Source organism: Rhinatrema bivittatum, chromosome 8, assembly GCF_901001135.1.
Source record: "Rhinatrema bivittatum chromosome 8, aRhiBiv1.1, whole genome shotgun sequence".
Classification (NCBI taxonomy): Eukaryota; Metazoa; Chordata; class Amphibia; order Gymnophiona; family Rhinatrematidae; genus Rhinatrema; species Rhinatrema bivittatum.
The window spans coordinates 11,113,436-11,129,451 of record NC_042622.1 but is presented as its reverse complement, the minus strand read 5'-3'; the positions used below and the strand labels follow the sequence as shown (position 1 = coordinate 11,129,451).

Sequence of the window (16,016 nt, the reverse complement as noted above, 5' to 3'; positions counted from 1 at the left end):
CATTGCGATATAATTTGTACCCCGGTATAGCACTGTCCCATTGGTTATCCTCTTTCCACCATGTCTCTGAGATGCCAATTAAGTCTATGTCATCATTCACTGCTATACATTCTAATTCTCCCATCTTCCTTCTTAGACTTCTGGCATTAGCATACAAACATTTCAAAGTTTGTTTTTTGTTTGTATTTTCATTCTGCTTTTTAATTGATAGGGATAAGTTTGAATTTTTTAGCTCAGGTGAGTTTTTGGTTACAGGTACTTGGACTACTTTTCTTATTATTGGAACCTCACTGTCAGGATGCCCTAATTCTAATGCATCATTAGTATCCTTTGAAGATACCTCTCTCCGAACCATGCGCTGCTGAGCGACTGTCGGCTTTCCCCTTTGTTCTAGTTTAAAAGCTGCTCTATCTCCTTTTTAAAGGTTAGCGCCAGCAATCTGGTTCCACCCTGGTTAAGGTGGAGCCCATCCCTTCGGAAGAGACTCCCCCTTCCCCAAAAGGTTCCCCAGTTCCTAACAAAACTGAATCCCTCTTCCTTGCACCATCGTCTCATCCACGCATTGAGACTCCGGAGCTCTGCCTGTCTCTGATGACCAGCAACAGACTTTTCTTTACTGCTATGGGCTGTGCGAATCTTTCCGTATTCGTTTCAGCAACAGACTTTTCTTTGTTATAACAATGGCTTGTTCTAGAACAGGTTGCCATAAGAGACACCATTGTACTTTCCTTTGGTTTCCATGATCTTTCCAGAGACGTGCATATTATTTGCTCTGGTTTATTTGATTATGTACTTAGTATTTTTTATAAATTTATATGAGATTTGCCTGTATAATGCAAATCAATTAGATGTAGGTGTTATGGCTTATGCAGTGTTTGCCTGTGGTTTGCATAATATTTACCTGTGGTTTGCATTGTAAATTGCCAGTTGATAGTATGTGCCCAGTCTTTCAAAATATTTTCCTGTGGTTTACAGAGGTAACAAGCCTTTTACATTTAGAGACCTTGCATGTGGTTTGTAAAAATTCAGTGAATTCTTAAAACTTACCCTTTTACGACGAATTTGTGTTGAGTGAACATCAGAGTGGATTAGTTCAATAAATACTGCAGCCTCCCTGCACAATGTAGTGTTTCAAAAATATGCATGGAAAACAGTTAATTTGAACTATTATTTAATAGAATTGCTTTGTAGCCATTAGTATGATATGATTTTAGTTTGTGTCTTTGTAATTGTTGGGATTGGCGGGGAATAGCCGTGTTGGTATCACAGACGGCGATGCACGGCTGATTCATGCAGTTCCTGTGATGTCATAGCCGGTTTATGCCAAGCAGGTTCTGTGTGTGTGCACGTGTGGTGCCATTTCGGACCGTCTTGCTAATGTCTTGCTAAGACGGTCCAGGGCACCCAGAGGAACTCCAGGGGAGCAGTAGCATGAAATAAGAAAAATATTGATTTCAGATTCAAAATATTTAGTCGGTGTAAGCTGAATATTGTTACTTGTTATGTGTGTTTCTGAAACACACTGAACTATAGGTACAGCACAGAGTTTTATAAATAAAATACACTTTTCAATATTTTCCTAGAAATGTAGATTTAAAATACATACGACTCAGGAGAGGGGGCTTACACTATTTAACATTTTTTTGAAGTAAAAATGTTGAAATTATTCTAATCCTTTGGATATAAAAGTCAGCTAATGAACTGATGCTAAACAGATATCAGAGCTTTCTATGAGACCGCAGTCTTGGGAGAAAGGGATGCCAGCACCCTCTCTGTAAGGCACAAAAACCTCTCTGTAAAGCCTGGTAAATGGTTAGCCAATGGATAAAAACTGGTGGCCTGCTTTTATGGCTACCATTAGATTAGCATTAAAAAAGATATATATCAGAACATAAATAGCCGCAAGGCTACCTTCTTATTTAAATTGTGCCTGGGCTTTTAATTGCTGGAATTCTGGCAATAAGTCATATTTGCTTCAAGCTTTTTTTTTAAAGTTAAAATTAAAAAATATTCTTCAGAGTAACAAAACAGACGAATAACCTTGTCTGCATAACTTTTATTCTCCCTGAATTCTGTGTGCAAGTTGAACTAACTTGATTGGTCCATAGAAATATAGAACTATGATGGCAGGAAAAGACCACATGGCCCATCCAGTCTGCCCCTCCACCCAATTAATTTAGCTTTATAATTCCCATCACTTCCTTAGATTTCCCCTGTATTTATCCCATGCTTTCTTGAATTCAGAGCCTGTTTGTGTCACCACCACCTGCACTGGTTCAACATAAGAATTATCCAAAATTGTACATAAGCTTGACAGACTCCATGAGTCCCTTCTTCAGATGATCTCACAAAGGGATGTAATCTCAGGAGCTCGTGCTCGACATGACACTTTGATTATTCTTACATTGATTCAATCAAAGCTCAAAATAATCCGGTTCTCACCGGGACCAAGTAAGACTGGTAGAAAAGGAAGAGCTTCCGAGAGGAAGATGCTTCAGATTTCACCTGCTGCTGGTCTCTATTTATTAAGGCGCAGAAGGATTTCTTTCTTTGAGCAGTTAATAGTCTTCTAGTGCATTGCAATCCAGGACACTTTAGTATAAATTTGTGGAAGCGAGCACCGCAGGGAGATGTTTAAAACCACACATATATCCCACAGGAAGAGTTAGACATCTGGGCCAGTTTTCCAAGCTCTGCAGATAGGCGCTGTGTTTGGAGGTTACTTTGCACCATTTCTTAAGGGGAAAAGTCTGTGCACACTCCCCCTTTGAAACTGCCTGGGCAGGACGTCCCCTCAGAAATCTGCAGCTCCGTTTCTGCTGATACTTTTTCCCCGAAAAACAATTTTGAAAATGCAAAACTTCATGTGCTTTTACCTCCCCTGACCTAACTCTGCCTTTCAACCTCTCTACTTTCCCCGTGAGTAAACGTTTGCACATTACTGACCTCTGTGTCTAATTTTACCCACTTTTTTCAGACTCCTTTTATCTGTGTAAATGTTTTCACAAATTACCTTCCTAGTATGTTTTCAAGGCAACAGCAGGTTAAGCATCTAAACAAACATCCCCTAGGCCAGGGGATCTAAACTCTGGTACCTGAGGGCTGCCAACAGCCCTGGTTTTCAGAGTAACCAAAATATGCAAATCAATCCAGTGGACTTCATATATGTAAATCTATCTGATGAATATTCACAATGGAAACCTGAAAACCTGGCCGGTCTGCAGCTCCTGAAGACTGGAGCTGAGAGCCTCTCACCAAACTTCCAGTGCACCAGCTGTTTAGATGTCTAGCCAGGCCTCCATTTAGGCATCCAGTTTGAATGTCAGATGGTGCTTTAGGTGTCTAATTCTGATTGAAAATCTGTCTTCTTTTTGAGTGTCTAGAATCAATGGGCCTCAAGCCAATGCAGTTTCCAGCATATCCACAATGAATATGCATGAGATAGATTTGCATGCACTGCCTCCATTGTCTGCTAATCTATGGCATGGATCTTCGTGGTGGGTTAGGGTTAGGTGTGTCCCGAGGACTGGTAGGCCCACTGACTGCTCTTGTCTTTGAAAATTTGCCACTTCAGGCCCATCAGATATGAAATGAGACATTTGCAGAAGAACTGAGTGAAGATTTTATTAATTCCCTCCAGAGTCCTTCCTTTGTTTTAATGGCACACTGAAAGAGATTAAAGAAAAGTACAGATATATCATAGACAAATTTACTTTATTAAAATGATATCACGACCAGTATTGCTGGGTCTAATCAAGATTCAGGATCTTTTCTGTCCTACAGATGCCAGCAGAATGCCAACATCTGACCTAGCACAGGGCAAATGCAGATATTGAATCTAATGTCATTCTTTGTATTTACAGGGCATTTGCACTGAACCAGGATGATCATACTTGCGTTTAATAATAATACATTCTTTCACATGCAGGCTTTTTCCTTAGAGATTTCACATTAGAAACAATGTCTATAGTATCTGCTTACTGAATGCACAGGGTATATTAATGTTATTATTATTTATTTATTATTTAGATTTATATTCCGCTTTTTGCACTTTTTTTTCAGTGCTTCAAAGTAGTGGATTACATTCAGGTACTGACTGAATGTAATGTTAAAGCATGTCTTTAGCCTCATCTGGTCCTTCTCTGTCTGAGGGGGAGGGAGAGGTGGAAAAGAGAGCTTGGAACGGGACAATTTAGCAAAAAACAATCTTTAAAACCATTTCCGATGGCTGCAGCAGGGCCTGATCCCAGCTAAGGTTTCTTTAGCCAGAGCTGGCAGGGCCGTGGCGTTCTGCGGGCAGCTTCACGGCCGTTCTGACGAGGCGAAGTCGTAAAGAAACCGGACGGAGGAACCGCCGGACCGGAGTCACATGTACAAATTTAAAAGGAGTTTTGCAGACGCGGGTCCCTGCTGAGAAGGTGCTTCTGCCCTCCCGAAGACAAGCAGGGGAGGTCCCGTCTGAAGAAGATCGCGTGCCTTTGTGCACTCTGCTCATCTGTGCTTTTTCCCTCAGGATTCGCATATCCAGTGCGCGTGTTTGTGTCTCTTTCTGGACGGGTAGAGGGAGGACCATTTCCTGCTCTTGCTATTTTCTCCACAACGTTAAAGTATCTTTTGGGGATGTCGTAACCCCTCCCTCCAGTCATGGACAGCTTTTAAGGCGGAGATCATGGATGACATTTTAACCATCTCTACCATAAATAGCGCTTCCTGGTACCGTCAGCTGTTACTTTGAGGACATATTTTATAAGGAGTGAGAGCCCTGCACTTCTGGTACCAATAATGTTTCCAGTTTGCTAATTTGGTTGTCATGGTATTTTGAGAACAGCAGAATGTGTTTAACCCAATTTCTATGAATCATGAACACTTTAATAATAAGGACACAGTGGCCACATACCTTGCATGCAGTAATTCTTGCCTATTCAGGACACTTTAATATAAAAGTCAAGCGAGCATCTCCTCCGTACTCTTACATTTGCTGCATTGCACTTTGATGAGCAGAGGTCATGTGAATAGGCCGTGCTCACTCTCCAGCGCGTCTCTCCTGCTCTGCCACATCCAGGAATCAGTAGATACAGGAACGTTTACCAGCATAGGCTCTAGATAACGCAGTTCCTATGCTTTTAAAGAATTTCTAGACTCAGGAACCTTTTCCCTTTGCTCAGGTCCTGCTGACAGAGAGAAGGCATGAGTGGACTGTGGGCGAGCGGATCCAGCACGCTCGTGACCTGTCATCAGGGGGCCACAGGGGAGGACACAGGAGACAGGAGGCTCACGAAGGCAGATGAGAGTGGCAGCCTGTATTGAATCTGCAGGCCATGTGAAGGCTTAACTCTTCCAGCTGGAGGAGGATTAGAAATCAGAACAGGATGATTTTAAAAGCCTTCCGTGTGCCAAAACCGGGAGATACGCGGTGTCTCGGACGTGCGCGCTCCACATGGATTTTGAAAGGGCCGCGACAGCGTGCATATCTTCTGTTACGCGCACAGGAAGTGTATTTTGGAAAAGGGGCAGGGGCATGGGCGGGCCAGGGCCGAGGCATGATTTCTGTGCACAAGCGTGCACCCTACCTTGTAACTTTACTACTGCTAGGATCGGCGTGTAAGTAATAAAATAAAAAAATATAGGCTACTTACAGGCCAATACAGTACAGTGCGCTCCGACAGACGCGCGTTTTCCCTTACCCCTTATTCAGTAAGGGGCGGAAAACCTGCATCCAACCCGCAGCACCTAATAGCACCCTCAACATGCAAATGCATGTTGAGGGTGCTATTAGGTATGCGCGCGGGATACAGAAAGTAAAATATGCAGAAAAGCAGTAAAAACTGCTTTTCTGTGCATCCTCCAACTTAATATCATGGCGATATTAAGTCAGAGGTCCCGAAGGGTAAAAAAAAGTAAAAAGAAAAAAATTTTTAAATGGGCCAGCGGCTGTCAGGCCGAAAACCGGACGCTCAATTTTGCCGGCGTCCAGTTTCAGAGTCCGTGGCTGTCAGCGGGCTCGAGAACTGGCGCCGGCAAAATTGAGCGTCGGCTGTCAAACCCGCTGACAGCTGCTGCTCCAGGCTAAAAGGAGGCGCTAGGGACGCGCTAGTGTCCCGAGTCCCTAGCGCCTTTTGCCTGTTTCTACCGCACCACCTAATTTGCATACTGTATCGCGCACGCCAGGAGAGCGGGCATTCGTTCGCTCTCTCGCGGACTTTACTGAATCGGCCTGTTAGTGAGGTTTAGGTGGTCCGGCCTAACAGGCTAAAAGGTAGGCAAACTAACGGGGGGAGAGTGGGTTAGGAACATCAACTGGTTAATTGGGCGAACTGGGAACGAATTGGGAAAATGGATTCTAGTGTTGGTGCACGTGTCTGGTAAAATCTCCCCCGCTTATGCGAGCAAGGCGGCATTTGCGTGCACATGCGCTCGTCAATATGAAATCAGGCGCGCGCATGTGCACGCAAATGCCTCACGTTAGCACGAAGTACTTGTTGACTTCCACAGAGTGCGTTCCTTAGCCAGATTAAAAAGAGGCTGCTTTTGGACTGGAGCAATTATTTCCACGGGAAGAGGAGATGCACAGCCCTTTTAAAATTAGCTACAAGGTCTTCCTTGTAAAAGGGCAGCAACACGGGAGCCTGAATATAGTCCCTCGCTCCTGGATCCGAGTCGCAAAGATCCGCATTAAAATCGTCTTTATTACATGCATCCTCGAGAGGATGCTAAATAAAACTGCCTTTTCTCTGGTGTGGCCTTCCACGGGCTCCTTTTCCCTTCTAATTCCAGCCGTCTCTCATTCTTTTCGTCTGTCTGTTTCCCTTTGCTCTGGTGGGCACAGACGTGTTTGAAGAGCTGATGCTCTCGCCATGTGGCTGCACTTTCTCGGGCTGCTCCAGGTTGGCCTGGGCTTGCTTGCAGCTCTGCTCTCTGCGCTCAGCTGCATGGCGGGGCCCTAGTTACAAGAGCTGCTCCTCTTCCGTGACTCCTGGCACTGCTACAGAGGTGGGGCTGTGGCACCCACCCTCAGCAGGACTCCCTCCGGTACTTCTCAGGGGACCGTCACTGTATTGGGCTATTCTTTGCATCTAATAGAGCAAATTGTAACTTCAAGCATTGACTGAATCCAGGGAGGCAAATCGTAAGATCAGATTCAGCAGGAGGGAATATTTTGATCCTTGAGCGATATTAAAACTTCCAATAAGAAAAAGCTCATTGCATGTTTAATCGGTAATCTTCTCACCTGTTCCTGCTTGCTGATACATGCAAGACACCAGGCACTCACTTATATTTTTGAAGACACAGAATATGGGAAGACTATCTGTTTAGAAGTCAATAGTAATGACCCAAGGGTTAACATGTTTTTTTTTAAAGACAATACGCCTAGTGATTAGAGCAGCAGACTATGAACCAGAGAATCCAGCATTCAAATCCCACTGCCACTGCTTGTGAGCGTAGGTAAGTCACATTACCCTCCCTTGCCATAGGTACACACTTGGACTGTGAGCCCTCTGAAGGCAGGGAAATACCTATAGTACCTGGATGTGAAGTGCTATAAAGCAGACTATAAATAAACACACATTTCTGGAAGCCACCTCATTCTTCTATTTCAAGTTCTCTTGCACATTTTTGGAAATAACTGCAAGATGAAGATCACTGAAGCCCTGCAAATTGCATCAATGGGTACGAGACAGCATCACTGGGGAAATTTAGAAGCAGCAACTGAAGGACAGCAACAAGATTTTAAAAGCAGAGCAAAGTATTTTTAACAGTTGAACTTGAAGCCAAACACAGAGCTAATGATAATAGAGCAAGAGGGAACCCAGCAAGGTGCAAAATGATTGTCATAGAAAGTCCAAAAATATGAGCTGGAGAAGAGTTCCAGCTGAGAAAGACAAAATGCCATTCTATTCTTATAAAGGCATTATTTACATTACTATATATGTATTACATGATACATTTTAAACCAACATGTTACTTAAAATATGTAAAGAAGGGACTACGGCACAAAACAAGCTCATACTTATATTCTTCGGACTGGAAGATCTTCCGTCAGTTTTACAGTCTCTGCTATTTTAAAAAATTGACTACCGTAATGCATTACTCTTGGGTCTCCCACAAAGCACAATTCAACCTTTACAGTTATTGCAAAATGCAGCAGCCAGAAAGTATGACCATAATTACACGTAATCTGAAGAATTTACATTGGCTACCAATAATTTTTAGAATTCAATATAAAGTTTTATGTTTAATACATAAATCAATCTATAATGACAAAATGAATGGCTGAATGCCTCTCTCCGTCTACATACGTCTACATATGTCTCAACGCAATTTGAGATCAAATAATAAAGGTGAGCGCTCAGTTCCATCGTCTAAGCTGGCCCATTTAAACAAAGTGCAAGAGAGCTTATCTCTGGCTGGCCCATTTCTGAGGAATGAACTACCAAGTGATGTTAGATTAGAATTAAATTGTCTGAAGTTCAAAAAGAAAGCAAAAACTCATTTGTTTAAACAAACTTTTGGAGTTTGATGTGACTTTTAAGAGCAAGATAATAGGGAGAGGTCAGCTGAGGCCTTTTAGTCACTGTTTATGATTTTATGATTTTAATGTATTGGTTTTATTTGATTTTATTTTATGTAGTATTTTAGCCTTTTAATATTTTTAGTTAATGATTGTTATATATATTTTTTAAATGCTGTTTTGTATTCTTTGAACTATTCAAATTGAAAATGGTATGATTGTACCAGAATCATACCGGTATAGAAACGGAAATAATCAATCAATCAATCAATCAATCAATTAATTTAGTTGTTCTTAAGGGCACAGAAATGAAAATGTTTGCTGAGGCTTGGGACTTAGGGGTCTTGTCGGACCCTCCTTTATCCATTAAACTTCAAATTCAGGCTATTCTGAAATCAGTGTTTTACAAGCTAAGAATTGTATGCAAGCTGAAATGTATACCTCCAGTAAATGACTTCCAGTCCAACACCTTGAGCTCCATGGATTATTGTAATGGACTATACGTTGGCTTGCCATAAAATTGCCTCCAGGCTCTACAAATAGTGCAAAATGCCACCACACATTTAGTTATGAGTTGTCCATTCAGAGATCGTATTTCACCATGGGTGGCAGAGTGACATTGGTTACCTCTAGCTCAGAGAGCCAATTTTAAGTTGCTTACCCTTTTTTTTTTTTTATAAAGTACTAATAGGGGAAGGTCCTTGGTATTTATTTAAAAGATCTCCTAAAGCCATACTGCCCTAATTGAAGCTTGCGATCCGCAGATCTCTCGGTGCTGTTTTCTATCATGGGCCGTGCTCTATGGGACACCATTCCATTAGTAATTCAGGAGATCTCTGAATATTGTATGTTTAAGAAATAGCTAAAGGCATTTTATTTTTTTAATGGATGAACATATGTTCAGTTAAATGGAAACAGTTTTAGAATAGGATTCTAAGTTTCATTTATATGTAAGTTGTATGTATTATATTGTAATCATTTATTATATTTTAATCATGTGAAAATAATATATGATCGGCTCTGAACTACATGTTCGGGTAGGGTGGGATAAAGGAGCTTTTATGTAAATAAATGACTGACTGACTGATGAGTCAGAATCCAGAGGTTCCCAGAGGTTGCATTGTGTCTGGTCTCGTTCTTGTCTTTGCCTTCTAGCAATGATTCTGGAGTGTATGCAGCAACACTTGACACATTTCTACCTAAAAATGCTGAGGATCCAGAAAAATGCGCTAGCACAGGGCTTCTCAGTTCCAGATCTTGGGGCCCCAACCTTCTGAACAGGCCTAGTGCTCAGGGCAACTACATAAAGCAAAATGAACCCACTTCTTAAATGAGCAGTATTCAGATGTATCAGATTGGGGATATCCTGAACACCAGACCTAAGTGGGGGGCCGAAGAGGGCTAAGGACCACAACTGAGAACCGCTGTCCCAGCAGAGTACAAGGGAGGAAGGAGAGGATATTCTGCATCAGAAATTTGGGAGCAGAGATGTAGGAGTCATATTGGTCGTAAAGATAAGTAAAATCCTAGTAGGAGGCTATGATGTCTTTTCTTGGACCACCCTAAAAAGAATGAAATGATGCTGTAGTCCATCCGAGGTTTTATTTGAAGAAAGGACATATGTGAGTCTCAAAAGCTCATCTGCATAGGACATATTTTGATTATTCTTAGTTTGGTCCAATCATGGCCTCCTAGGATTCTGTGACACTGGGAGAGAGGGCAGCAGCTTGAGATAGCGATGAGAGGGAAGGAGGAGTATCCGCTGCCGACAGTGGCAATGAGGCAGACAGCACGAGAGGGCAAGACCACAGAGGAGTTCAGGTACAATAATAATAATCATAATAAAACCAAGCAATGCAGTTTTGACGTGGAGAAACCCAGAATGGATTGAAAGTTTCAGAGCTGATGCTAAACGTGGAATGACTTTTGCTAGTCTGATTTGGAGGCTGCAAGTCTGGACATATTTAGGTACCCTGTTATAATCAGCTGTAACAAATCTTCTTTATAAAAGATACATTAGCCCCCTGGCCATTTGTTATATGTGGAAATGGAAACCTAAGGAGGGAATATTCTAGAAAGATGCCAATCTGAGACCAGCGGAAGCAGGGAGGAGGATTTTGGCAGAAGGCTAAGGATCTGGAAGCTGTAAATAATATTCCAGCAATACTAACAGGCAGATATTACACCTAGGAGTGAACAGAATGTGAATACAAATAGACCAGGATCAAGAAACCATGCAGGCTGTGCTCGGTGGAGTCAATGTTAGGAAGGAGATGGCATTGAACCTAAGGAAGCTTCTCCTTCCCCAAGACGTTCCTGAGAAGGCTCATTGAAACAGACACCAAGCTGACATTATGAAGATAAGACAAGAAAGACAGATCAGCTTGATATTAAGGAGCGACACGACTGGACCTCATCAACATGGCTGGGAAAACACAGGATTAAAGCTACAAAAGGCAAAGAGAGGGACAGAGAAAAGCAAAAGCCTTAGTTACAAATGTGGCTTTATAAGTGAGTTCGCACGTCCAAGTTCCTTCCAAAAGTGATTTTTTTAATCTAGAGTAGAAGAAAGATGTTTCAGTGAATTTGAAACGACTTAAAACGACAGGACCCGACAATGAACACCTAGCAATCGGCACTAGAGAATTTCCCAAGCTTGTAACATCGTGAAAGAAGCACTCGTCAGAAAAAATAGCAATTATACCTCCCATCCTTATTAATGACTGTCTGACTAATCACATACACGGCTTCCCTTATTAACAATGTAAATGCTCAAGACACAACCAAGACTTTATCTAAGCCTCTTTTCAAGTTCCTTCAACCAGAATTGACGTCCCCAATATTTCTCTGATACCTTTTGGTTGCAGATTATCATTTTAGCATTTCTTGAATATATTTATTCGGATATAGACGTTTAAATATTACGGAGGTGCCTCAAGGTTTTCGCAGATAAATTTGCCAGCTGAAAAAAAAAAGACAATTAAGAAAAATGGCAATCAGCAGGACCCAAGTTTAAGCATCTGCTTTTCTTGATCACACACTTCACTTTTAAAGCAGGAAAAGTATTAATTAAAAATGAATGCAATGGACGGGAAACGTTTCCTTGGAATTAGCAGAGTAAGGGGGAGAGCCAGGAATTGATTTAAACAGCTCTGCCTTATTCCTAAGGCAAATGCCCCTGGACTCGCAGCCTTGACATGGGGGCTGCTGGGGTTTTAAATGGAAAACGAGCCCCAGATGACGGTAGGACCCAGTGAGCAGGGGTGAATCACTGGGGCAACCGTCCCAACCTACACTAGGAAGGTTAAAATGTTTTGGGGTGAGAGGTTATAGTCAAGAAGTCATAGCTGCGGACTTGCAGCCTTGGCTAACTCAGCCAGGACGAAACCTGTCCGGCGTTTAATCCGCTCATGAAAAAGGCTTAATTAGCATCGGGAGCAGGAAGGCGTCTTATCTGGTGCCAGTGGCTTACAAAATCCAAGCACATCATTTCTAGTGTTATCCTGAAATGAAAACGGTCTTTCCCGGCCAACCCAGATCATATTTCTTCTTAAATAAGATCGCTGACACAGATTTATAGGACAGTGGAGGGAGGATACGCGCATTGAAATGAGCTCCGGAGCGAATCGGTTTTATCTCTGATGAGACTTCAGTCATTTTACTGTCGCTCGCCTCCCCCTCTCCCTTATTCACCTTACATTGCACCTCGGCCCGCCGGCTACTTCTGATTTATTTGGCTTTTGTTTCGCCGGATCCGTGACAGGAAAAGCGCTTATGCAAAGCTTTGCTTTATTCCAAATAAAGGTTAAATATGGTTTGCAACGTTTTGCTGAGCAGGCTGGATTTTTTTATTTTTATTTTGGAGAACCAGTTAGAAATAAATAAAGACATAACTAAAGCAGCCCCAGGTTAAGCTAAAATCTACAAATGCAGCGCCCACGGAAAATATCGCTAATCCCACCACAGAGAGCGCTAAAGTTACAAAGCAAAGCAAGCGCCGCCATCCCCCCTGGATTACCCATTTCTACAGCAGATGGTTTAATTCTCAACAAATGCTTTTTTTTCTTCCCCCTGCAAAGATTGCATTTGGCTTAAGTTGAACAATAAGAACATTTTATTTTTTTTAAAATAGAGATTTTGAAAGAATTATATTTTGTTTCCCCCAGCAGTCTTCTGATTTAATTAACAACCAATTTGTTCAACTGCTCAAACTTTCCATGCCAAGGAAAGTTGCTATAGGAAGTGAAAGCTGTGCCAAAAAAAAACAGGACCGGGACACAGAAAAACAATGCGGAAATCGAGAGGTTTCACAGACTTTTACTGAATGAAGCAGTAAAAAAAAAAAAAAAAAAAAAGTTTTGTCCACACAGCGTTTAAATATTCCAGATAATAAAAGAAAGCGCTTGCTCGGTGAGGAGAGCGAGCAGCCGCCTGGCAGTCAAGCCTTGTCGTTACAGTGTTTGCAGAGCCCCGGGGCCGCCCCCGGGAAGGCCGAGCACTTCTCCGGACAGGCCGGGCCCGCGAACGGACAGGGGGCCGGCGGGCCGAAAGGCGCCAGGGGGGCGGCGAGCGCCTGCCCCTGGTTGAGGAAGGCCAGCAGCCGGCGCATCTCCTCCAGGGCCTGCGCCTGCATGAGGATGTAGTTCTTGGCCAGCAGCAGAGTGGCGATCTTGGACAGTTTCCGGACGGACGGGCTGTGGGCGTAGGGGATGACGGAGCGCAGGCCGTCCAGGGCGTCGTTCAGGTCGTGCATCCGCCTCCTCTCCCGGGCGTTGATGCTCAGCCGCAGCGACCGCTGCTCGCGGGGCTTCTTACCTAGCGCGCTCTTCGGCTTGCCGTCCCGCTCGTAGCTTGCGCTCCCTTTGCCGGGCTCGAAGCCGCCGCCGCCGTCCTCCTCCTCCTCGTCGTCGTCGTCGTCGTCCCCGCTCGGCTCCTCGCTGCTCTCCGCCGATTTGCCGAGCGGCGGGAAGTCCCTGCCCGGCGGCCCCGGGTAAGCGCGCGCGCTTTCAGCACCGCGGACAGCGGCGAAGGGGAAGGCGGGCGCGCCGTAGCCGGCGGCCAGGCTCAGGTAGGCGTCGCCGGGCACCGCTGTCAGCTCGGCCATGGCCCCCGCGGAGAGGGCGGCCGAGCCGAGCAGGCGACCGGCCCCCGGGCCAGCGCTCATCGGGGCGCAGAAGCCAGAGCCGGGCTCCGCTCCCTGCCAGAGGTGGAGGGGACGGCCGGGAGCCTCTCTCCGCACCCCGGTGCCTGGTTATATTACAGGGGGGTGGCCCGCCGGGATGCAGCAGCCGCCCAATCAGACCGATCGCCTTAATTAAGAGAGGAGATGGGGCTGTGCCCAGGCTACCCCCCTGCAGCCCAGAGAGGAGGGCTGGACGCTTCCGGGAGGTAAGGTCTGAAAGGGAGGGGGAGTGACTGCTCCTCTCCAGAAGACGAGAAAACGTGCAAAGAAGAAGAAGAAAAAAAAAAAAAAAAGTGAAGGGAAAAGGCTCAGCAGGATTGGGACTTGCGATCCTGCTGGCGCGGGAAGTCCCCGAGGACTGGGCTGTCCTGATGGCCCGGAAAAGACTTTTTTTTTTTAATGGGCAGGGATGCGCGACACTTCGTGTAAAGAGACTGCCAGAGCCAGGGACCGAGACTAGAAGGGCCCCGATCAGTAGGAACTGGGAAAAAAAAAAAAGCAACTTCTGTGAACATAAATCAGGAGCGAGTGGAGGGGGGTCCCGGAATAAGACGAAGGCCATGGCTGCTGGACAGGCTGAAGCCATCAGCCCTGTCAGACTGCAAGCCACCTGCAGACACAAGAGAGACAGCTCAGCCCGGAGAGACATCCAGGCTTCAGGGCCCCAGAGACGGGGACTCAGCCACCCCGCGGACGGGGGAGAGGGGCGCAGGCATCCGGAAACAGGAAGACATTCTGTGTAACTGCTTAAATAAAACGCCAGAGAGCGGGCCCAGCCCGGGGATTCAGAGGCGCTGCCCTTACCAAGCCGGGGCTTTCCCTCCTGAAGTCAAATGGGGCTGGGGGACCCGTGGAGGCAGCAGCTGTGGCCCGGGGGCAGGGAGTCCCTGGTCACCATGAACTGTGGAGGCAGCAGCCGTGGCCCGGGGGCAGGGAGTCCACGGTCACCATGACCTGTGGAGGCAGCAGCCGTGGCCCGGGGGCAGGGAGTCCACGGTCACCATGAACTGTGGAGGCAGAAGCCATGGCCCGGGGTCAGGGAGTCCACGGTCACCATGACCTGTGGAGGCAGCAGCCGTGGCCCAGGGGCAGGGAGTCCACGGTCACCATGAACTGTGGAGGCAGCAGCCGTGGCCCGGGGGGCAGGGAGTCCATGGTCATCATGAACTGTGGAGGCAGCAGCCGTGGCCCCAGGGGCAGGGAGTCCATGGTCACCATGAACTGTGGAGGCAGCAGCCGTGGCCCGGGGTCAGGGAGTCCACGGTCACCATGAACTGTGGAGGCAGCAGCCGTGGCCCGGGGGCAGGGAGTCCATGGTCATCATGAACTGTGGAGGCAGCAGCCGTGGCCCCAGGGGCAGGGAGTCCATGGTCACCATGAACTGTGGAGGCAGCAGCCGTGGCCCGGGGTCAGGGAGTCCACGGTCACCATGACCTGTGGAGGCAGCAGCCGTGGCCCAGGGGCAGGGAGTCCATGGTCACCATGAACTGTGGAGGCAGCAGCCGTGGCCCGGGGGCAGGGAGTCCATGGTCTCCATGACCTGTGGAGGCAGCAGCCGTGGCCCGGGGCAGGGAGTCCATGGTCACCATGACCTGTGGAGGCAGCAGCCGTGGCCCGGGGGCAGGGAGTCCATGGTCACCATGAACTGTGGAGGCAGCAGCCGTGGCCTGGGGGCAGGGAGTCCATGGTCATCATGAACTGTGGAGGCAGCAGCCGTGGCCCGGGGGCAGGGAGTCCATGGTCATCATGAACTGTGGAGGCAGCAGCCATGGCCCGGGGGCAGGGAGTCCATGGTCACCATGCCCTGTGGAGGCAGCAGCCGTGGCCCGGGGTCAGGGAGTCCACGGTCACCATGACCTGTGGAGGCAGCAGCCGTGGCCCGGGGTCAGGGAGTCCACGGTCACCATGACCTGTGGAGGCAGTAGCCGTGGCCTGGGGGCAGGGAGTCCACGGTAACCATGACCCCGGGGGCAGGGAGTCCACGGTCACCATGAAGGAGGACACCTGGTCAGCCCTTGCCACAGGGTCCTGGAAGGGGGGGCACAGTCTAGAGAGGTTTGAAATGAGAGTCCCAGAACTGTGCTGGAAGAAAAAGGGGAAAGAAAGAAATGCTGGCTTCAAAAACTGAACAGCAGTTGCCTACTTTGGGTTCCTGCCCTAACGTCTCCATCACATGCGGCTTGGATGTAGGATGAGCACAGGTTCCAGACTGGGACCGGATCTCCTCACTGCCGCTTACAGAGCGGCAGTGAGGAGATCCCGGGCACTTAACAGAGCGAGGGGCTCTGTTAAGTGCCCGGGAACCTCTCATCGCTTTCCCTTTTC

At 46.5% G+C, this 16,016-nt stretch overlaps 1 protein-coding gene across 1 annotated transcript; it reads right to left on the bottom strand.

The window, feature by feature from the left end:
• Positions 1–12,882: 12,882 nt before the first annotated feature.
• BHLHE23 (basic helix-loop-helix family member e23) lies at positions 12,883–13,720 on the bottom strand. The gene has a single exon (XM_029613178.1). The coding sequence runs from the start codon at positions 13,671–13,673 to the stop codon at positions 12,948–12,950; it is 726 nt and encodes a 241-aa protein (XP_029469038.1). The 5' UTR covers positions 13,674–13,720; the 3' UTR covers positions 12,883–12,947.
• Positions 13,721–16,016: the final 2,296 nt, after the last annotated feature.